The sequence below is a fragment of the Leguminivora glycinivorella genome, chromosome 10, assembly GCF_023078275.1.
Source record: "Leguminivora glycinivorella isolate SPB_JAAS2020 chromosome 10, LegGlyc_1.1, whole genome shotgun sequence".
NCBI classification, from domain to species: domain Eukaryota; kingdom Metazoa; phylum Arthropoda; class Insecta; order Lepidoptera; family Tortricidae; genus Leguminivora; species Leguminivora glycinivorella.
The window spans coordinates 18,170,682-18,195,978 of NC_062980.1; the positions used below are offsets into that span (position 1 = coordinate 18,170,682).

Sequence of the window (25,297 nt, forward strand, 5' to 3'; positions counted from 1 at the left end):
GTAGCCATGTGCGGGGGGGACGGGAGAGTAGTGTAATTAAATGTACTCGTGTATGGGTATAACATAGCAACGATAAAGTTTAATTATTAATTTTGCCGTTTTGCCCATACATTGAAATCTAGAATGAATATATTAAGATACCATACTCTCAAATCGTTCATATTTTCCTGGCCTCTTTGCTTCGCCAAACATTCCCCTTTGTCCCATCTTTGCCAAATTTTTTTTTCTTTCACCCCATATTGGCCAGAAACCACCCCTGAAATAATCTAGTTATCTTTGGTCAGTTTCCCTATAAAAAAATGTTTGCTATATTTTTGGACTTTGTGGAGTCACTATTTTGCATAAAGAGCTATGAGTGTTTTAGACCTGTCAGACTGTCTTATTCTTTTTGACGCAAAAACGACGCGATGTTATAAGTTTGTTCTGTGTGTGTGTATGTCTGTGGCATCGTAGGATCGAAAGCTCCCGAACGGATGAACCGATTTAGATTTAGTTTTTTTTTTGAAAGCTGAATTAGTCGGGAGTGTTCTTAGCCATGTTTTATGAAGATCGGTCCACCATTTTTTTAATTTTAATTTTGTGGTTAGGTTATTAGTTCAGTCTAATAAACTGATATAATGTTACATTGAAATCATTGAATGCAAAAAGATGGAGAATACAAAAATAAGCCTAGTTAATGTAATAGTTAAGAAGTTCGCAGCATCTCTCGACGAGAGTCTCGTATTTCGCTAATCTTATCGCGTTCCGGCGTAGTGGTAACTGATAACTTGATAACGTACCAGCATTGTAATCGTTTGATAATCCGCGAAAAACGTGCACATGGAGACATTGTAGACAAAGAACAACGAATATATGGTATTCTCATATTCATTGCCAAAACATACCTACCTTCTTCTTATTTAAGAGCTTTGTAGCTCTTGTCGATGGAGTAGGAGTCTCCTTCTTCTTCAACCTAGCGTTTTCCCGGCCTAGCATCCGCTTTCCTGCTCAGTCTTCCCGGTCTGCCCGGTTTGTCCGGTCTTCGGCATCCTGAGGTGTGAGATCGTTCTCTTTCATGTCCGCTGTCACGACGTCCAGCCAGCGCTTCTTAGGCCCACCGGGGCCGCGTGACTTAGGGCCTTGGACAGTGAGGTTGAGGCATCTGTTTATAATATAAACTTTATATAGGAGTACGCGCCATTTTTCCCTGTTCTCCGCTTTACTCTTTAGTTCTTGATGCGACATGACACCGGACTTCTCCTTAAGCTGGTCAACAAAACCTTCCTACCTACCTACCTATAAATATAATGTAAAGTGCACGAGTTTAATGGCAAACGTTTAATGTTACTCGTGTCTCGTGTATAATGATGATTAAAAAAGTCTCGTTTATCGATTTTTTTTATCGGTTTGCAGACTCACAATAGATAATATTCGTAGTAGTGGTAGTTTTCTTATCACTCCACATCAGACGGAGTCCAACGGACATCCATCCTCTCACGAGCCAGAAAAATAATAAGAAATATTTGATCGACCCAATTTCAAAATCAGTAAAATGATTGAAGCCCAAAATTGATACACGTGGGTTAACGGCGCCATCGCCATGCTGTTTCATCCCACGCCTCTTATTAAGTAATCCGAGGTGATGGGAGTTCACAAATTTATGGTATTGACATATTTGACATACAATGACTTCGACAGAACAATATACATTTGCTGACGTAATTAATGGATGATCTCCAAATCTCCATCGGCCAATTCTAATTTCAATAGGTACTTAATGACAATAATGACCCTAAGAGCTGTTTCGCCTGTTTCCCATTGCGTCCGATTCGTATCTGATCCGAATACGTGAAAATAAGATCCGTCTAGCCGTAGAACTATTTGTATGGTAGTTTGTCTAGATCAAGCATATCTTGTCACTAAAAAAGGCGGTAAATCTCAAAATATAGGGCTCACTGGCCAATAGGCTAGTTTCCTATACTTAAAATAAAATATTTTATGCAGTGCACGAAATAAAGCACCACATAATTAGAAGAACACAGTTTTGTTTTCTGTCAACCCCTTATTTGCCAAGAGTGGCATTGAAACTTAAGTAGTTTCATATGCTCTGCCTACCCCTTCATGGGATACAGGCGTGATTGTATGTATGTATGTATGTATGTAATTAGAAGAAAAATATGGACAGTAGTTATGTTTAAACATAATTTCTATTTAATAAGCCATCCTGAAGAGAAAGATATAAAGTAAATGAATTGACCGTGACGTCACTCCTCAGTATTTCATAGTAATTCCATATTAGCAAATCGTTTTGACAGTTTTTAAAAAGAAGCTGATTTGACTAGTAGGAAACTAGCCTAAGTATTGTCTTCTGAACCTAGACGTTGGCGGAATCATCGACAAGCCATAACACTTTAAAATATTGAAAATGTAGGGGCGAAGGTTAGATAGGTATTTTTATTTCTTGAAGAAAAAAGACACAGTATTTCACACAATTATAAAACAAAGGCTTTGATCGTTAATTTAAAATAATACTAAATGATAACAAAGAATACAAACAAAATCAATCAACTTAAAATTATACAACATGAAACAAAAAATACATAGGTTTATCCATTTTATCAACCACAGAAAATTCTTGATCGCCTATAGCTTCAGAAAAACCAATACGAACTGGCGCGGGAAGTTGCAGCCAAATCTGATCCGATCCGACACAAAACAAGCACACCTCTGAATCCCACATACTACTTGGCAACTAGGGAACTAGGGTATCATGGAGCTAATCTTTTACAGTCAGCCTGCAAACTTGCTTGTGTTTATATGTAATTGTGGTGTCTGGTCTAGGTTAATTTAATGTAGGTTTATCCAAAAACATACATACGTCTGGTGCAGGCGTGACACCCTGACGGGTAGGTAGAGCCTTTTTTTGACATGAAGTGAGTATTATTGATATGTTTGAAGGGCGGAAGTTTTGGAAGACTATGGAAATTTCGTGGGGTATTAGGGTATTACGTATTACCAGGGGTCGGACACTGTCCCAATAATTCGTTTTGGCATTGCCGCGTAACAATTATTAGGGTTGGCAGAGCCCAACTGTTGGCAGAACTTGATGCCCATTTGCATGCGCTGCGTACAAAACAACACGTTTCAACCCTGAACCACTGTCCTGTCACTGAACTTCGGTTTCGTAGGAAGTGTCTTTTCTGTACGTAAGTACTTATTTATCTGTGGCACCACACACTGACATATGTCAAATAACTAATGGTTGTACGCAATAGTCGCCAAACCCGTCACACAGAAACAACACTGCCCACTATTATACATTGTTACCTAATATTTTCTTTTATAAACAAAAACATACTCGTACTACGTTGAATATTCAAGTCTCTTTCACATGACAATCAAGGTGCAAATAATTTTTGTTTGTCTACTGCCGTGTAACAAGCATTACGACCAAAGATTGCGGGCGAAGCATGGATGCTTGGTATAGCCCATTATGTTGCGACTTGCGTTGCGACCGCGGCAGTCAGTGCGTCCTTTTTGCACGTTTAGTAGGTGTGAAAAAGACGCACTGACAAGGGACACGATAACTTATATCACACTATTGTCCGAGGCCCATTCATCATGTTTAAATCATAAAAAATGATTCTTAAAACAGCTCGAGGTAAAGTCCATCATGGTTTAAGACGATACAGGAGCGAAAATGCTAAAATGGAAGGGGGGCCCCTTTCAATTTGGGAATTTTAGTTAAATATACTAGATTATCACTAGATTTATCGAAAAAAATTGTCCATTAAGAACAACTCAGTTAAAAGATATTGCGAAAAAATCTTGAAAATCGAGGTTCCGCTCTCGACTGTTTCCTCCTTCAAAACTTAATCAATCGGAACGAAATTTGAGAATCTGGATAATATATAACAATGAAATAGTCTGTGTCGGACCGTTTATTTTTTTTGGCTAATTGTTACCAATCTCTAGCGTCTTTAAAAATGAAATTATCAAAAAAATCAAAACGGTCCGACACAGATAAAAATAATAATAATCTGTGTTGAAAAAAATCATTGCTTTATCTTCAAAAACCACGAAGGAAATAGTCGAGAGCGTTTGTATGGAGAATTGACCCCTCCTGCACGGGAAGCATGGTCGCGCGATAGACGATAAAATAGCAGGCCGTCCCTATCGCACTATTTGTAAGTGCGATAGGGACGGCCTGATATTTTATCGTCTATCGCACGACCATGCTTCCCGTGCTGTATCGTCTTAATAGTGTCCGACTTGACACGATATTCCGATAGTCAGTTCCCAGGGTACGTATCCAAATGCACAAACGCTTACGCTAATATGGTTATCGTAGATCTCTATCGCTCGTCGCGACGGAGCAAGACTGCGTTTCGATCGGCGTCTTAGCGTCAACGATTGTCATTCGGCTAGGCCGGCTGGTTATTATTTTTAATTAGTCTTACCGGTTTAGATACGAAAAACAAAGATGGGGAATGTGAAACCTCTTATTTCGTCTGCGGAGAAACCATAATGGCGTCGCTGAGCTGCAGTTTTAATGTGGTTTATTTATTTAGTGACGTAACTCCCACACAGTGATAAAAAGAAACTAGATTTTGTTTGACGACGATTTTGACTGTCATTTGACTAATTCGACAAGAGGTTCTAGGACCCGGATTCTTTTAATAAAGGGATAATGCGAGATTATTTAGACCTCCGATAAGTCTGACACAGCCAAGATATATGGCGCCGTAAAGCCCTCTTCTGCAGCTGGCAAAATTTGCCATTAACTATGACATTTTATATTTCCGCAAATTTCATGCAAAGTTAACTTTACTTTTTCTACGCATTACTCATTATTAGCAATTGACTGTAAAATCCAACTATTGACTACACATCATTAGTATTTTTTTTAGGTACATTTCATGGAAGCATGTAGATGATTCAGCGTCTTATAACTAGGTACTAGGTAAGAAAAGTCATAATAATTTATACCTAGAAGTCGATTTGCGTACAAATCTTACAATATACGTCAAGAATATAAAGTAATACATTTAATAGCGGTACTAAATATTTGTGGTTTGTGGACTAATTATTTCCTTCCTATTATGGCAATTGCCAATTATTCAACTTATATGACTAAGTAATAAATATGTACTCGTATTATTATCTAAATACATATTGCATACATAAAATCCCGCATGTTCTAGTTCAAGTGACACATACATAGAAATAGAGGTAGTAGTTACGAAACTAGTAGGAAGTAAACGAAATTTGATATTATGCACATATATTAATCAATATTTCAATGTAATAAAGATATAAATGGTAATATGGATAATTTAATTATGAGTAACAAAATTAATCGCAGTTAAGGAAGACTATAATTCCTTAATTGGGGAACAAAATGCAATAGATATCATAAGTATACCTAAGTACAAATAATAATAAAAACTGATCAACGGGCAATTAACAATAATATGTTGAATTTGTGTAACATTTAAATTAAAACCCTTGGATAATACCACAGAATATATAATAGTACAAGTACAGAAGGCCCACTGCTTTGATGTTCACGTAATGCCGCCTTTTTAAATGCCTACAAAATTCTAACAAAGAAACGAGCCGCACGTGCGCAACGTCGGACGATAGGGTTAGGGTTGCTTATGGATTAAAACGAATTAATACTCAGATAAAATGTTATAAGTGCTATTATATTCAAGTCTTGGGTACTTTCTATATACAGTATTTATATATTTTTGTTTAAGTCCCAACATCACAAGCCTTATTGAACTTTTCCGTGGGACTGAGATCTGTGTAAGATTGTCCTATTTTATTCATGATGTCTATTTAACTAGGCATTATTAGTCATTCCACATGCAGACATCGCATATATGAACCTTAAAAAAACTCGCGACGTAAAGTAACAATAGAAGGTGCGAACGTGCGTTCCGTGAGAAGGCGCGCCACCCCTGATTAGGCCGCGAACTCGCGGCCGTCAGCATGTACTTGTAGCGCGGCGATAGAATCGCAGAGTGAGCCGCCCCTGATAATACACGGTTCAGGCTCTTCTCTAGCTTGGCTGTAAAAATTGTTAAGTATGTACCAAGCATAGGCATTACTATCAACCTAATTAATGACTTCACTGGCTTAGTAACCCAAAACTCCCAGAAAGAATAGAAGAGAACACCACTCGGTCCTCGGACTCTGCACTACTTCATGCTAGTTGAGTACTCGGAGGGCGGACATAGATCTTTTAAGGTCTCATCACATTTTATACTGCTTTCTAACTGAGCAAACGAGTCCCTCACACGTCTCTCCGCTGAAAGCTGGGTCCACACCCACACTGGCCAGATTTTCTCATTTTCTTTTGAATAAGGATTAAAAAGAAGTAAATCATTCAAGACTCACGGCAATAGCCTAGTAAAATAAAAAGCCTTCTGCTCTGTATTGTTTTTCTGGATTCAATTCACGTATTTGCTACTTATTGCATTGCCTATTTTGTATTCTTGTATTTTGTAGTTATTTATTTACTAACCAAATAAGACAAAGTATATATTTATAATATTATTTATTTACGTCGTCAGTGCCGTTCAGTGTGCTGTCCCGCAAACCCCGCTTGGCTCCACAGAAAACCAGCGCCGTTGACCACGGTAGCCGTGTCAGCTGCGATGCTGAGTGGAGACCATTTTAGGCCTCACATCGTTACTACTACTTTTTAATTTGTGCAACTTTTTATCCTATTTTATCTATTGATGTGTTTTATCCTACTTTATCTATTGATCTGTACTTATACTTACTGATTTATATTCTATTCTATAATAAAATTAATAAACATGTGCTCTCGTGCACAACTATTTTGAACAGCTGACCGACGGTCGCCATCTTGCCGAGCAAATTTGCTCGGGCGAGGCGAGACAAACGAGCGCGCATGAGCACGGACGTTTTTCTCGTGAGGAATACGGCCAGTGTGGACCCGGCTAATGTGGAAATACCTACTCCGTGTGCGCTGCATGATAAATTAATAATGCACACTTAACTGAGAAAAATCTTAATTGCTGACGGTTTAAAAACGTGCCGTTGGAAAGATCAAGAAATTACGAAATTTCTTTTCTCTTTTATAATCGAAATTTTCCATTTCCTTAATGAACATTTCCTTCAGTTTTGTATTCTTGTGATTGTAAATTTGCGTACATGTATATATAACAAAATACAGCGTCGTAAATATATAATTTATCAGTCGCCAAAGCAAAACATACCCTAGTAGTCAACGAATATTCAGGCGTCCACATTTTGATGCACAAACGAAACGAAATAAAATATGTACTGAAAAGTATCACAATCGCGCAAATACTAATTACGTGATATACTCAAAATCATGCTAAAACATGCAGATATATATATTATAATTGTCGATATACTTGAAATACTTGATATCATAACTTTTTTTTTTAATAAGTTTATAACGATTATTAAGCGTGATGTGTATTTTCGGTACAAATAACTAGGTGGAGTGGCTAAAACGTTACTTTAGATAACCGTATCTATCGATAAAGGAACCATGTATTGTTTGACTGATATAGTGAAAGACGATAATATCTACGATTTCGAATACATTTGTTTTATTATTTTAATTTAGGTTAGGATAACACATTTGTTTGCACAGTTGTCAACGTCGTGACAAATAAGGAAGGATGTCTTGATCACCATTCACCATAACAACGCTAAAATGTCAAGTTTAATGTGTTCCCAATTTATAAAAGTATATATAGATTATAGTACTCATCATCATTTCAGACCTTAATCGCCCACTGCTGAGCTTGTGCCTCCCTTCGTGTAGGTACGCCATTTATACAGATCCTCATCCTGGGCTAGTCTCATCCAGAGGTGCCCCGCAGTTTTCCGAATGTTGTCCCTCCAACGCATGCATACTTGCATAGAGTCGCAAAATTTACATCAGAAATTTGGAAATATTTTCAAAAATAATTAATTTAGAGACACTATCTCAAATGGTCTCTCTACTTTTCAGGCCTCCGGGTGGACAAAATAATACCTCAAAAAAACAAAAACATATATCTCAATAATAATATTCCTACCCTTCTACATAAAACTAAACTCCCTAATATAAACTGCATCACTACACAACATTTAGTTTCAGAATCAGTAACTATTGAGAGTAACTCACATAAGATGCAAGAAACTGGAGAAAAGACTCCTCTTGCTACTTCAGAATAAGGATACGAACAATACAAACGTGTCTTAATACCAGCTAGCCTGTAAATAAATATCTCCTTTCTAACAAAATAAGAATAGGTAGATAATAGTAGAGAATAGATAACTTAGATATTTTGGGCGCTTCTCTGCAAGATGTTAACCCGTCTAAATCCAGATTTCATGCATTCTTCCTAAACAGATCAATGCAATTGCGGTTGCGGTTACCTATATCGAAAGCCCGAAGGATGACGCCACACTCCCGCTAAGGATATTAACAGAAATATGAGTGATTTTTCAAAATATTGACAATATATCCTTTCTTACAAGCGTCAAAACAAAGTCAGACAGCCCAGATATTTTGATCGCTTCTCTGCAAGATGTTAACCCGTCTAAATCCAGAGTTCATTTTTAGGGTTCCGTTATCCGTACGTCGAAAGGAAAAAATAAAACCCTTATATGACAGAGTTCAGTTTAGTCGTCCATCCTTCTGTCTGTCTATCAAAACCATTTTTCTCAGGAACGCTGAATCGCTGTTAAAACTGAATTTATATCAAATACTCAGGTCTATTGTCCCTTGGAGCTGTGAAAAAAATCAAACTTCTAACCGCAATCAAAAATACAGCCGTTTATGTTGCAAATTTCCGCAAAATTTCGACCTAAACCGAATCAAAACCTACAGGGTTCTTTTCGTGAACTCAGAATCTTGAAATTTGTTGCGAAGCAGCGTGTTATAGCACGGAATCACGGATAAAGGAAAATTTGCGAAAACAGTCTTTTCATAATTTTTAACTTTGTACGGAACCCTCAGTGCGCGAGTCCGACTCTCACTTGGCCTATTTTTCTTAAACCAATGCAACTATATCGAAAGCCCGAACTCCCAGCGAGGATGACGCCACACTCCCGCTAAGGATATTTTTGCGTTTTCGGCCGCGTGTGGGCGAACTTGAACTCTTGTGTTCGGAAATAATCTTCTTAATTTACGACCGGTGACTTATGTTAATGTTTTTTCAAGTTTTTTGGATGACAATAGAAATTACGTAATATGAAGAAAACTTGATACCACTACTTGACTAATTTATCGTTATCAGTATACCTAACTTAAAACCGAGGTTTTAATTCAAAGAAAATGTAATCATGGAAAATATATATTGATTTGGAGGCATACAGAACAGAAAATCGAAATAAGGTACTTTTTTAGCAACGTACAAATATAGATAAAAAAAATAAATAAATAAAACGTTTATTCAGAACGTAAAGCTTAACCCTATTACATATCTTCTGCCAAACCACTTTGTGGTTTGTTGGCAGATAGAGTTCTGTTCAGGTAGTCGAACGTTTCAAAGTTTGTCTACTTAAATAGGGTACCTGGATTTTAAAATGTTAAGTACTTATTAATGAGAAGACACCGTAAAACGTTTTACAACTCTTAGTTAAAATGGTATGTTTACAAAGCAACCATTTTAAAGCTAGTAAAATCTATTTTCTAACCAGTAAAGTAAAGCATTCCTAACGTGTCAGATAAATACACGCATGATCTCCAGTTTTCGTTTGAGTCAAGAATTTTATACACTTCGCGCTTTCACGGTCTTAAAAATAATTTCACAGAGGCACGATTTTAAACCATTTTAAAGGTTTAGCGAATTTAGAGTTACTTTTTTTAATTTAAATTTTCTACATTATGGTAGGTTCGAACTGCAACCTGAGATATGCTTCGTACACCTAATAGCTACCGTAAACAACACCTTTAGTTTGTAATCAACTAATTAACGTCATTAGAGTGACGTATGATAATCGAACACAAGAGGTAGTAGTATTAACATTCGGACAAATACAAATGCGTAAAAAAAAATTATTACGCTTAATGTAGTGGCGATAAATTAAAACACTCCCGACACGAGTTACGAATTTCCTTTTCGCACGTGTATCGTACGACGTTTTCAGACATCTAGTTAGTACGACGTAATCTTCGACATGGCATATAATGAACCACTTCTCGCACTAGTGCGTAAAAAAAACAACATCTGTACTGAAAAGAAACATTCGGACAAATACAAATAAAAAAAAAAAAATTTTCTTATTTCTTATGTACTTTCATAAACTTCAATATCATCATTATTGTTGACCTTAACCTCCTCACCTGGACCCAAGCCAAATAGTTTCAATTCAATCAGATCGTCCACCTTAAATGAGGCCTTTTCCTTCATCAGCTATTTTAGTGTTCACAACAGAGCACTCGAAATCAGTTAAAAATAAATTTTATTGTTATAAGTACTAGTGTAGACAATCTCTATCGTTATCTACAAACATACATAAACTCACACACCCGTTCCTAAAAAGAATAGGCAGAGCACATGGAACTACTCAAGTTTCAATGCCACTCGTGGCAACCAAGAGAGAAAACGAAAATGTGATTGCAGTGACAGGTTTTGAGCCAGTTGCATTAACCACATTTGACAGACACATCATCGTCAAGCAGCAGACATCTATGGAACTTCCAATACAATACAATTTAACGAACGCTTTAACGGTGACAGACGGTTTGATGCAACCCGACCCTAAAGGTTGCCAATCCATCGCCTATATACACCACAATGGAACCCTCTTCCTAATACAGTCGACTTCTACGACACCCACGGGAGGTGGTGAAATTCTTAACCCGTCACTACACGGGACAGGTTATCGTCATCCAAACACGACCTATAGCCAGTTGCCACACGAAATAAAAATATAATAATAAATACTCTGTCAAACAAGTCTGTCAGTAAATAAGAACAAAGAAAACTATATGCATACTTTTCTTTAGGGTGCTAGAGAAAAGGATACCTATAGTTTTCTTTGTTCTGATTTACTGACAGACTTGTTTGACAGAGATTATCTGCTATGCGGCTATTGATATTTATAGTCCATGAATCCATCAGGTACTTATCAAATATTTGTGAGCTAATTGGTGATGTTGGTGTTGCTTTTAGAATGGTGAATAAACACGATTCAAGATTAACGAATTGCAATTAGTATAACCTGAATATTTTTTTCTGAATCATGCGACGGTTCGGAAGTAACTCGAGACGGAACTAACCCGGGAGCATTAAGTTAAGCTAAGTTAGTTTAGTCGATCGCTTGGGCTAAGCGTACTTCGTTTTCATCATATAGTGTCCTAGCCTAAGATATCTTCCTACACCAAGTAAATATTAAGGCTACCAAGGATGTCGTTAGTAACTAAGTTATTAAAACGACCTTCCTGAAAGGGACAACGAATAACCAACTGGTTTCCTCAATATTTTCCTTCCGCAAATAAACATGTGATAAAGTATCAAATAATTGTATCAATATCGTTTGAAAATTTGCCTCTAGCCAAAATTTCGAACCCAAAATACAAAGCTAGTTTCGTTTTCGAATGATTTTGTTTATTAGATACGTTGTCTAAAGTAAGTATCTAAACTGCGCTGTTCGAAATCCCCTTTACGAAATTGGATTTAAAATACTTATTGAAACTAAAAATACTTATTTTAATAAAATCATCAATACACACAAGCAATAAATCCTCTCACACGGGGCGTTTAAAAATAAACCACGTGCACAATGTCAATCGCTCGATATCACCCATAGAATGCACATGAGAGGCCTAAGCCAGCGTCCACACTCATGACACGCATGTCTTGCGGCGCGGTACGGACGTCTCCGCCACGCCGCCTGAATGTAATTCAAAAAACGTCTCCTCAGTACATTTTGTTAGGAAGGACGTAAGACGCGCCCCCAGGCCGCCACGCCGCCTGGGGCGCGTCTTACGTCCTTCCTATACAAAATGTACTGAGGAGACGTTTTTAGGGTTCCGTAGTCAACTAGGAACCCTTATAGTTTCGCCATGTCTGTCTGTCCGTCCGTCCGTCCATCCGTCCATCCGTCCGTCCGTCCGTCCGTCCGTCCGTCCGTCCGTCCGTCCGCGGATAATCTCAGTAACCGTTAGCACTAGAAAGCTGAAATTTGGTACCAATATGTATATCAATCACGCCAACAAAGTGCAAAAATAAAAAATGGAAAAAAATGTTTTATTAGGGTACCCCCCCTACATGTAAACTGGGGGCTGATATTTTTTTTCATTCCAACCCCAACGTGTGATATATTGTTGGATAGGTATTGAAAAATGAATAAGGGTTTGCTAAGATTGTTTTTTGATAATAATAATATTTTCGGAAATAATCGCTCCGAAAGGAAAAAAGTGCGTCCCCCCCCCTCTAACTTTTGAACCATATGTTTAAAAAATATGAAAAAAATCACAAAAGTAGAACTTTATAAATACTTTCTAGGAAAATTGTTTTGAATTTGATAGGTTCAGTAGTTTTTGAGAAAAATACGGAAAACTACGGAACCCTACACTGAGCGTGGCCCGACACGCTCTTGGCCGGTTTTTTGAATTACATTCAGGCGGCGTGGCGGAGACGTCCTTTCCGCGCCGCGAGACACGCGACGCCTAAGTGGGGACGCTGCCTAAAATATACGTACTTTATTTATACAGTCCACATTCTATACCTAAAGTTCTAGAAAAGCAAGTCTATCGACTAATCTCGATTCGGACGATCCTGGGAGCTATCAGCTACGCGGGATTGTAAATTGTAAACACTTCATACAGTGTTTATTAGTATTAATAGGACATGTTTTACTATCAGAGATCAGACATAAGGAAAATGAGCTTTTTGTATACGTAAATGAGCGTCTTCAATTTTGGGAGGTGTAGTGGGAGGGAAAAAAATTGTATTTCTGAATGGGTGAAATTGATCAACGCGTACGTCCTTGTAGTAAAATTATATGTTTCTTGAATCGGCTACTACACATTATTCGTTTACCTATTAGTACACAAAATGTAGTAAAGCAAATATGTAACAAAGTGACACTTTTTAATTGCTTAATATTGTAGATGACCTTGTCAACTGTTAAAGCCGAAGATTTATTAATTTATCGTCCGTTACAAAACGACATTAACAAGATCGCAAAAAAGTTGATTAGTTCACGTTAAATGGTATTTCAATTGAAATCTTATTTACTGACGACTTATTTGTTTATCCTTGCTGCAGAGCTCAACGAGGGTGCGGTGTGCTGATGATTAACTTGTTCCGTCTATAAGTCCTTTGAGTCGTGGGTTAACACAGCAAAAGGGCAAGTTTCTAGCAACATGTGACACTGTTTGAGTTGCAGTCCATAGTTTACGGTGAAAATGTTTGCCACGACTAGTATAAATAAAAAAAAACCATTAGAGAAAAAATGTTGACACTGAACAGTTCTCACAATGCTTAATTGATAATAAAAACTACAAAATCAAAATTTAGAAAAAAACCCGACATGGTGGACCGATTTTGATGAAACATGGCTAAGAAATTGCACTCCCGACTAATTCAGCTTTCAAACAAAAAAACTATATCTAAATCGGTTCATCCGTTCGGGAGCTACGATGCCACAGACAGACACACACACAAATAGACAGACACGTCAAACTTATAACACCAGTCATTTTTGCGTCGGGGGTTAAACTTGGTTGGCGCGATGACTCAAAATTAGTCCTAGCTTCCGAGTCTTCCGACATAAGACAAAAAATTTTACCCTATCCTGGCCGCTTACGGTCCTCTCGAACAGTAGGTACGCAACTATCGTAGAACAAACTATTGATACATTGGCCAGGCAAGCTGTGCAAACACACGAAGATTGCGAAGAGCTCGAGGCTCGAGCGCAAGAGTGACCAATGCTTAATGTCCAGTTTTTGGTAAAGCCGGTAAAGATACGGTCACGGTCAACTAATTATATTTATAGGCCACCATAGAATCCTGCCTTATGAAGAAGATGGTCTCCGTGCTTTATTTGCCATAGAAGTCACATTGATGTTTATTCTGAAAAGGTCCCAGTGGCCCAGGAATTATTGAGCTAAAAGCTGTCAACTCACCAAAGGCATCTGTTTCTGCACCGGCGGCTGCGGAGGCGGCCCCCGCGCCCGCACTTCACTCGGCTGTCTCTTCACCACCGGCCTCGGCGGGGCCTGATCCCTAGGCTGATCCCTAGCCTGATCTCTAGAGGCCAGGGCCTCTGACAACGCCGCTGAAAGCGCGTTCACATTGCCAGGTTTCCGCTCCGGTGAGGTTTTGGGTTGCGGAGGGGGGAATCGAGGAGCTTCGGTCTTGATTTGGCCGTTGGGGGTCGTTCCTGGAAATAATAGTGTTGTTTGTAAGTCTGTCAAATGTAGGAAACATTTAGATAATCGTTTGATCTTATCCGTCTTTTTGATAGGACATCCCTGTGAATAAAGGGACAATATCTAACAGAATATAGCATTTACATTGAAGACGATAGATAAGCGCTGGTGGCCTAGCGGTAAGAGCGTGCGACTTTCGATCCGGAGGTCGCGGGTTCGAATCTCGGCTCGTACATTCGACTACAAAGAGATGTATCCATTTTTTCACCTTATTACAATGCAATAAGGTGAAAAAGTGTATACATCTCTTTCTAGTCGACCGTACCAATGAGTTTTTCGGAACTTATGTGCGAAATGTCATTTGATATTTGCCAGTCGCTTTTCGGTGAAGGAAAACATCGTGAGGAAACCGGACTAATTGCAACTAGTGCCTACGCCATATCTTGGGATTAGTTGTCAAAGCGGACCCCAGGCTCCCATGAGCTATGGCAGATGCCGGAATAACGCAAGGTGGATGATGATGACATTGTAGACGATAATACCAGGGGCGGCTCACTCCGCGATTCTATCGCCGTGCTACAAGTACATGCTGGCGGCCGCGAGTTCGCGGCCTAATCAGGGGTGGCGCGCGTTCTCACGGAACGCACGTTCGCACTTTCTATTGTTACTTTACGTCGCGAGTTTTCTTAAGTTTTATAGGCGATGTCCGCATTGTCCGCGTGTGAATGGCTAATAATGCTTAGTTAAATAGACATCATGAATAAAATAGGACAATCTTACAAATGGACAGTGTTATGGAATAAGCGATCAAGCGACAGTTAGTTGAAATCGAGAAAATGAGCTAGAAAGATTTGAAATTTGAATCAGTTGTTGTAAGTTCATTTATAAAGCAAAAAAGTTAATTTTGACATTGAACCTATAAAAGTGTTCATAATTTAAATAGAAAAAAAAAATAACACCATACCTATTCTAGTTTAGAAGTTATTAACGTTTTTCCGCTTGATTCTTTATTGAACTAATACTGCGATGAGGTTAATTTATTTCGCCGTAGCGTACTATGAGACATATTTTGTCGCTTGATTCTTTAATGCAAATTGTTAGAGGTAAAGTGAATACTGGAATAAAATAAAATTCCATATATTTGAGTAAATAGTGCTATTGTAAATAAATCAACAACAATGTTTTCCTCCACAATGATTAGGACTAATCCGTCTAACAATTTAGTTTTGTTGTGCAATCAACTTTTTTTAATAAATGTCAAAAAAATCAGCATATATGGCAAAATTGATTCATTAGTACTAGCCAGGATTACACACATAAGATATTATGATATAACAAAACCGCTTGATACTTAGTTCTCATTAAGCGAAATATCCTGCAATTTCAAATATGTAACAACGAATTAAACGACACCATTAGGGCGGTTAAATCGATATTGCGTTTATAAATCATCAAAACTTTAAACCAAAACGAATTAATAACATCTTTATGGCGTTTAACTCGATTTAGCGATTTAGAATATACGCTTATTATAATTTGTAAAAGTAAATTTGGCGTTCAATTCGTTTTTACGTAACGACTTAGTACACAGGGCCATACAAATTTTAACGTGTCGCTTGATTCTACCCCTTAAAATAAGGCTGTAAGCATGATTTTTCAACAAAGAAATAGTCAATACTATAGATTATCACATTTATATCCGAACTGCATTCATAACTTTTTTTTCGGATTTTGGCGCTTAGTTCGCTATTCCATAACACCGTCCAAATCTAATATTGATTTAGTCCCACGTAAAAGTTCAATAAGGCTTGTGATGTCGGGACTTAAACAAAAATATATAAATACTGTATATATACCTAGAATGTACCCAAGACTGGAATATAATAGTATAACATTTTATCTAAGTACTAATTCGTTTTAATCCATATGCAACCCTATCGTCCGACGCTGCGCACGTGCGGCTCGTTTCTTTGTAAGAATTTTGTAGGCATTTAAAAGGCGGCATTTCGTGAACATCAAAGTAGTGGGCCTTCTGTACTTGTACTATTATATATTCTGTGATAATACCTAGATCTAAAATGATTTGAAGTTCTACGATTTCCTTGATTGGTCAATAACAACAATTCCTATTACCTACATTCACACAAGTTACGAATATTAGAAATAACTGGTATAAATCATGAGGAGAGGAAAGGATCCACTTACTTTACAAGCGCGGATCCAGCTTCGGGCCCAGGGGGGGGGGTCACGTGGTAAAGGCCCAGACCCTGAGGGGGGGGGGGGGGGGGGGGTCATGTGGTCTATTTGTATGACTAACCTAGGCTCCAGGAGGGGTCATGACCCCCATGACCCCCCCCTGGATCCGCGCATGTTACTTTAAGTGTACATCGTACGTGTGGTGAGTATAATAAGATTGCCCTGAGAGAAAACACAGTTTGTGATACCCAGTTAGCCAGTTACTTCATTCCAGTAAATCTAGTCCATAGAGGAATAAGGGAAGATTTATAACTCCATACAGTCCATACACCAGTAAATGCGAGTTATATAGTTAGTTATTATAGTTATAGTGACATCTAGCGACAATCACGCGTCAACTAGCGTGAATTATCAGTACTGCTACTTGTCAATAGATGTCGCGACGAACGAAGAGTCTAATGCTCACCAATTTTTAATACCTTATATTACAATAATAGTATTAATCAGTATTCTGTTTTCAATTCCTTCTGCTCGTAATATAAGCTGTAAACTGTTGTAATATTAATCTTTTGGCAGACTAGCACTGTTGACACATATTATCGAGTAGTAGTACTGATAATTCACGCTATTTGATGCGTGATTGACGTGTGATTGTCGCTAGATGTCACTATAAATATCTTCTTCTTCAGGTGCCATATCCTCCTCGGATGTCGGCTACCACAGTCTGCAAATAGAGCGGAGTTCCGGACTGTGCAAATAGAGCGGTTTTTCTGCCCAGCGCGGCAGCTCTATTCCCGTCCAGCTCCTAAGGGACCGGCCCCTACTCAAGAGACGCACGTCCTGAGGCGTGGCGCGGAGGTTGTAATTTAATTTAAAAGACGTTTCCTCAGTACATTTTGTATAGGAAGGACGCGTAAGGGACGAGCAAGAGACGTCTCTTGGCGCGCTCCAGGCGGCGCGGCGCGGGCCAAGCGACGCGTCTCCTGGGGACGCGTCTTACGTCTTTCCTATACAAAATGTACTGAGGAGACGTTTTTTAAATTACATTCAGGCGGCGTGGCGCGGACGTCCGTTCCGCGCCTCAGGACATGCGTCTCTTGAGTAGGGACGGTCCCTAAAGTTATCCATGCAGGTTGTTTTTCTTTTTCCTCTGCCCCTTTTGCCTTCACTATACTACTATAACTATGCCTATACAAATAATTGTAACTCCATACGTCAGTAAATAACGCATTTACTGACGTATGGAGTTACAACTCTTCTCCTACTTATTCCTCTATGATCTAGTCCAGCGGTTCTCAAACTCATTTTCCCATTGAACCCTTTTGGAAAGCAAAATATCTGAGGAACCCTTAAATAAAATAAATGAAAAAAATAGTTTATAGCAATCTCTATTTTTAACCCCCGACGCAAAAACGACGGGGTGTTATAAGTTTGACGTGTCTGTCTGTCTGTATGTCTGTCTGTCTGTCTGTCCGTCTGTCTGTCTGTTTGTCTGTCCGTGTGTGTGTCTGTCTGTGGCATCGTAGCTCCTGAACGGATGAACCGATTTCGATTTAGTTTTTTTTATTTGAAAGCTGTGTTAGTCGGGAGTGTTCTTAGCCATGTTTCATGAAAATCGGTCCACTAGGTCGCGGTCGGGGGTTTTTTCAAAATTTTAATTTTGTGGTTAGGTTATAATAAGTCTTAATCATAATAGTAAAATCGAATCACTAGATTCTAATGTGAGGAACATGGAACTGTTTTTATTTTTACAATTGGTGAATCTTTGGTTTTATGGAAGAGAGTTGAAGTCGCATATCAGTCAACCAAAATTCACACGGAGCCCCCAGAGGTTTTGCGGAGCCCTAGGGCTCCGCGGAGCACACTTTGAGTATGGCTGATCTAGTCAGACCAAATTGGGTCTTAAACCGGCTCCTTTTCCGAGCAGACAATACACCCAGACCAGTAAAATGTTCTCAATAAACATAAAATGGTAACGAAAAGGCGTTTAACCTCTCACGGAATGTTCGGACGTGAACGTAACGCATACAAATTCGCCAGTACAGTCGAGTTCATAAATATGTGTACATTTTTTCACCTTTTTGCAACGAGTTAGAATGAAGAAATGTACACATGACTTGATTAGACTTGATTAGACTAATATTATTAATCCACGAGCTGTCAAATCGTATGGGTTGCCATGACAACACACTAATATTATTAGACCAAAGACATGTAACTCCGAAAGTCCGTATAGACAGATAAAGTCTAAAAAAAAACGTAAGTACTTCAAAACCGTAAAGAAAAAGGTACGCTGGCCTAGAAGGCGTTACGCGCCAATATTAATATTTGACATTTTAACACACATCAAAAGTTAAGAATATGGGCCAAATTGTCAAAACTGAGGTTCAAAAGTATTAAGCATGTGTCGAGAGATGGCAGTCTATGCAATGTGACTACACATTTTACTTGATCCTCTTTGTATTTGACTAATAACTTTCGAGAAATGGGTCACACACGCACTATAACGCTTTGTTAATAGAAGCGCGATCCCATATTATTGAGAACTTTGTCCGTTCCGATATTTATTATTATTAACATGGCGACTGTACTACCAAATAAAAGGAACACTTGACAGCGCAGTTGGATCTTATTGCCATCGTATTAAAGTTAAAGAATGATCAGTGAATAATGTGTGATGGAACGCAGTCCTAATCACATCCTCGCGCCCTACTTCATTGGCTACCGTCAGTTCCGTTGTACTGAACATTGATTGACTAATCTTAGACCTTATTGTCTTTCGCACAAGGTCTACAAAGTGTAAATGAAGAGTGGACGTGATACGGAAGAGTCGATTTTCACTGCGGGAGGTTTCTAATATTGAAATTGGAAGTGCTTTGGCTCTGGGTAAATCAGCAATTCCCGTTAAGTTAGTAAATTTGGATCACGTCTTCGATTTGGATAAAAATTGGTAGGCTGATAGAGTCCATGATGTTGAGCAAGATCCACTAGGTTTCCCAAAATGTCCTAGGTTGATTGTATGAAACTTTCCTTTTTTGTTACCAAAAATGTATAGAAATCTGGTAACAAAAAAGGAAGGTTTCATACAAACTACATAGGACATTTTGGGAAACCTAGTGGATCTTGCTCAGCATCATGGACTCCAATTTTTATCTAAATCGGAGACGTGATCCAAATGTACAAACTTAACGGGAATTGCTCAAATAATGAGGCGATTACTTTGTTAAGGTTTTGTTGTTTTTATTCTGAAATGTGTGACTTGAAAGCAGTATAGTAGTAGAGGTGAGTGGTCAAACCCGATAAATAGAAATTATTTTTCATTGGAATAAGAACGTTGCAGAAATTTTACAAAGTTCGAATTTCAAAATCAAATTTTCTCAACTTACTGGGTTTGACCAATGACCACTCACCCCTCGCAGATAGTTTATTCGGAAAGAGAAAAGTCGTGGAATACATGGGGCTCTAATAGATCTGATTCTACCCTTTCTGCACATGCACAGCAGATGCACTAGTGAATGCCAAAATACACATTTTTTTTTTCAGATACCTAGGTAAATATATGTTTTCCCCTCACTAGCTCGGAAACACGTGTTTTGTCCTTTAATACCAGCGGGTAAAAACGCATTTTATTCACTAGTGGGTAAAGTAATTTGACCTTGAATAAAGTCAAATTAACTGCTTTAAAATTGATAAAAGTAGGTGAATCTAGTAATAAAGATGATTTACCACCTGTGGAACTACTGGAAGCAGTGATAAACGCATTTCTTGCGTTGTAGTTTCCTCGCTATAGTGAGGGGGAAAGTTTTGTGTTACACTCGGGTGCAAATGTATTTTACTTCTCGTGTGTTATAAAACTCGCAAGTTCAGGATTCTATTCACGAACCACTCGCTTCGCTCGTGGTTCAACTATAGAATCCTTTCACTTGCTCGTTTTACAATTCCACACTCAGCGTTAAAATACAACTTTGCCCCCTTGTATAACAAATAACTATTTTCCTACTCAGAATCACGAGCCCTTTCGATCTAGGATAAAAAACGAGAGATTTTGCATTGTAAATTGTAACCGTAATTGTAACCGCTGCACGCTGTATACAAATTGTTTGAAAAATAGTAACGAAGTGGAAAAATTAAATTTGTGATGCTTTATCCGCCTAGTAGGATCAAAAGGGCTCGTGATTCTGAGTAGGAAAAACATTAAATTTACCTATTTTAGAAAAAAATTGTACATTGTGCAAGAAGGGGGGAAAGTTGAATATAGTTAACGAGGGTAAGTTAAATCGCGACGGCTTGCCGGAGCGATTTAAAGACTCGAGTTTACAATATTCTTTCGCCCCGAGTTACACACAATGTTTTTCATCACACTTACAATATAAAAAATATGTAAAGTAATGTAAAAAAGTTAAGTACGGTACTACCAACTTCATAACTCGCTTGGGAGAACGATTTTTATAACTCTCGATCCGCCTGCGTGCAATAGCACATTTAGTGAGCGAGTGTGGTGAAAAAATTTTTTAATCTTTTTTCGCGAAAATGCCCATATTTATTACCTAAATACTGTAGTGTTTCACTGTAGTCACTATCTTCTGATATATTTGAATTTGGATACCTGGGGCCTATTGCATAACAATTTACAACTCATATTACAAGCGGTAGTCCCCCTCCAATTCATTTTATAAGAAAGAGAGTTCCGCTTGTAATTTAATACAAGTTGTAAATTGTTATGCAATAGGCCCCAGGCCGTCATTATCTATTTGATGCCGAGGTTAAACGTCACATTTTAGAGTAAGAAAGGAATTTCCTATTAACACCAATTTGAAAATTTTGTTTTGTTTGTGAACTTTATGATATCAAGGCTTAATGTCTCTAATCTAAGAAATGCTTTCGACGGATAAGATTCGGTGAGATCCGCTGATGAATTAAAAGATTTCGTTAATTGAAACTTTGAAGTTTGATCCTTGTTTCTCAGATAGCTAGACTGTCCCTTTTTATAAAAGCACAAATGTAGACCGGGTATGAAGACATAATATATTGGGATTTCTGAAATTTTGGGTTTTTAAAAAGAGAACTACCCCGTGTGGTGACGGGCTAATTTCACCACCCCTTTTCTTCTCGTGGGATTCGTAGAAGTCGATTATAGGATATGGGTTAAATTGTGGCGTAGGCGAGAGATTGGCAACCTGTCACTGCAATGTCACAGTTTCGTTTTCTTTCAACCCCTTATTTGCCAAGAGTGGTACAGAAACTTGAGTAGTTTACGGAATACAGGTGTGATTGTATTGTATGTATGTATGTAAGTATGTAAGTATGTATGTATGTATGTATGTATGTATGTAAATAAGAGCTTAGAAAAAACAATAAAATAAATCTTAGCACGAAAATCATGTACAGTCAACCAATTGGAACTTGGAACCCTAGGCCACTGTAGAACTATGTCATAGTGACGTTATAAATCAGATTGTAAGAAATCTCTTACCGCTTGTCATTTTGACATGGTTGTAGAGTGGCCTAATAGGGTTCCAATTGGTTGACTGTACGTACGTAACGTATGCTAAATTAGGGGGGGGGGGGTTTGGTCTGCGGATGACGGTAAATGATAGATGGGGGGGGGGGTGTTTCGAAATTGACGTCATTCTTATTTATTTATTTATAGTTTATTTTTCACGTACAAAAAGATTATTTCTAAAAAGAAATTTCTTCCAGCACACCTAGTAAGTGAGACTGCAAATGTGAGAGGCGGCTAAGGCGCATACAATACTAAAATAACTCATAATAAACATACATAAGTAATGCAACATAGATGTACACAAATACAGTAATAACTACAGATAAAATACTCTAACAATAATATTACATATAATACTAGCTGCCCGCCCCGGCTTCGCCCGTGGTACTTAAATGTATTATACATATAAACCTTCTTTAAGAATCAGTCTATCTATTTAAAAAACCGCATCAAAATCCGTTGCGTAGTTTTAAAGATCTAAGCATACATAGGGACAGATAGCAAAAGCGACTTTGTTTTATACTATGTATTTATATTATATTATAAGTAGCTATGATGTTGCTGCACGTGTATTTTCATCTCCTTTTGAGGGGTTAAGCCAAGGATACACTAGGGGACAAATGTCCCACGACATGTCAAGCGAAGCCGGCCGATTTCGCCTGACATATCTGGCGACATTGCGCGACTTATATCCCGCAGCGATGTCTAACGAAGTCGTACGACTTCGCGAGACTTCACCTGACATATCTGGCGACATCGCGCGACACCCGATGTCACTGCCCACACGTGTCGCGCGATGTTGCCAGACATATCGAGCGAAGTCCGGCAACGTCGCGTTACATCACCCGATGTCACTGGCGACACGTGTCGCGCGATGTCGCCAGACATGTCGAGCGAAGTCTGACAACGTCGCGCTACTTCACCCGACGTCGCTGGCGACACGTGTCGTGGGACATTTGTCCCTAATAGTGTATCCTTGGCTCTATGCCAAATCTTAAAAAGTGGCAGTTCATTGCCTATAACGGGTCACAATTTTATGCCAGATGACATGACATTGTCAAGCGCATCCCTGCATCCTGCGCGCTGCGTGTCCCAGTTACAACAAATTATTACTTCCGTCCGTCCTGCGACTTTTGTACAAAGTATAAGGTCACTAAGGTCAGATGAGGTAACATAGTCTATTTTACTCAAACCAAGAGGTTACCACAAAGTGTTGGTTCCGGCCGTCCTGCGACATTTCTAAGTAAATACTTCCCATCTCAGAATGGTCCTTACCTTACCTTATGCTTGAAATGCAATAGGGCAGCAATTCCCGTCAACTTTGTACAAAAATTAAGGGAAAAGTTAAATTTGTTTTTATTAATTCCTATTTTGTTACCAAGATTTTGTTGATGAATTGAGATTTTATTAAGTTTTATTTCGTCATTAAGGTTCTCTAGTATCTATATTTTCTTAATTATAACAATTATCCTGTATATATCTTACGAAAGTCGAATTATATTACTAAATGTTGGTAACAAAATAGGATCAATTAAAATTTGCTGACGTGGCATTGTACAAAGTTGACGGGAATTGCTGAGGGACGTTTATTTTACAATATAACGATATTTTACGATTATATTTGTCTCTGTTAGCTATTATTTCTCCTGCGCCAACATATATGTCTCTGTTTAACCCAATGGTTGACTGGTAGAGAATGCCTTTTGGCATTAAGTCCGCCATTTGTACATGTTTCTTTAGTTGTGCAATAAAGTTTAAATAAATAAATAAATATAATACCTTAAGCTCTCGCATTTTTTTGTGACCTGTTAGTGACTTTAAGGATGTTTACAACTCAAATTCCAATAGTAATTCGTCCTTATACACCCTGTTTTTATTAAATTCCGTTAAGTTTAAGAAAGGTTCTTTAGATCAAATACTATCAAGTTCTCTAAGAAACAATATTAACTTTTACGGTCATCGAGTTATTAAAAAAATTAAGATAATTACTGAACACGTGTGTGACAACCTTTACAAATTCCTAATGTTATTTGTTTTTACATGTGCCGTCAATCAGTTGACACTAACTTGAATGTAATTCTTAAGGGTCTCTCACACTAATAAATTCATTTATTATGTATGAAAACGATGAAATCCAATCTTTATCAGATTCGAGGTATCTTGTAGAAAACTGAGTCGGTAACCAGTTTAATACGATTTAATTCAGGTTACGTATTTAACGAACTGCCATCGTATTGTATTTCATTAATTATACGATTATAAGAGAGACGAGTACACAGTAAAGACTGCCAAGGCTGGGTCATTCGCCATGTTGAAAAAAAAACAAAGTGAGCTTCTGAAGCCAAATGGTAAGACATCACAAAAGTAAATGTTGTTCAAATCAACATGTTTAAGAAATTTCTACAATTTCTTCTCGGAATGTAGGTCGAAGCTGATAAATAACTAATGATAATAGCTAATGATAGTGCTAGCACCCTAATTGATATGTAATAATAAGCTGTTCTCCCAAAAACGTGCGTACGAAACGTCATCACCATCAGGCATTTGGGTATTTTCAGAATTTAAGACCACCAATTAACTAAGTTGTTATCAAAAATTAACTCACTGTCAGTTTTGTGACGATCTAAGCATGAAATTTGTATAAAAATATTGTTTGTGTGTTAATTACATAAACTTTAAGCGATAATCTACATTTAAAGAGAAAAAAGTAAATTTTTAAACAGATTTTTTTAACAACTTACGCTAATTGTGGTTCCCAAATTCTGATAAAATGCCCGTTTACGTAATTAATACCAGTGACTCTTTGGGTGCTGCGGAAAACTATCATGGAAATGAAAACTATAGTTTGTACAGCGGTTCTCACATTTTCTTGGTGACCCTTTTCGAACAATTTAATGAGTAATACATCTAAGACCTCACAACACTAAGTTACCTTGGGACTTTCCACCTGTATCAAGTTTGATAGTCTATATTCTTTACCGGTCTCGTATACGTAACGAGTTATATCATACATGCGGTCACAAGTCCTGTTTCACCTGTTTGCCCAAAATCGAGATTTATCGTATTCGTTATTTATGTGCCTTTTACTGGTAGGCATATTAAACACATAATTTTTTGTTTTTACTGATATTCTGTGTCCATTTATGTAGGTGGAGTGGAAGTCATCAATTAGATAAAAAATGGTCGTAAGATCAGGGTTCGACGATATATATCAATAGACATAAATATCCGATATA

General features: G+C 38.0%; 1 protein-coding gene across 3 annotated transcripts in view; it reads right to left on the minus strand.

Annotated features, from left to right (window-relative positions):
- Window positions 1-25,297, minus strand: part of LOC125230061 (WAS/WASL-interacting protein family member 2-like) — a 55,697-nt gene that overhangs the window by 24,872 nt on the left and 5,528 nt on the right. For 2 of the 3 annotated variants that reach the window (XM_048135054.1, XM_048135055.1), the window contains exon 2: window positions 14,117-14,373. In XM_048135054.1, coding sequence (XP_047991011.1) covers window positions 14,117-14,373 — 257 coding nt within the window. Of the gene's footprint in view, window positions 1-888; window positions 1,063-14,116; window positions 14,374-25,297 lie in introns of those variants that run through there. The other variant, XM_048135056.1, reaches the window with a different exon arrangement.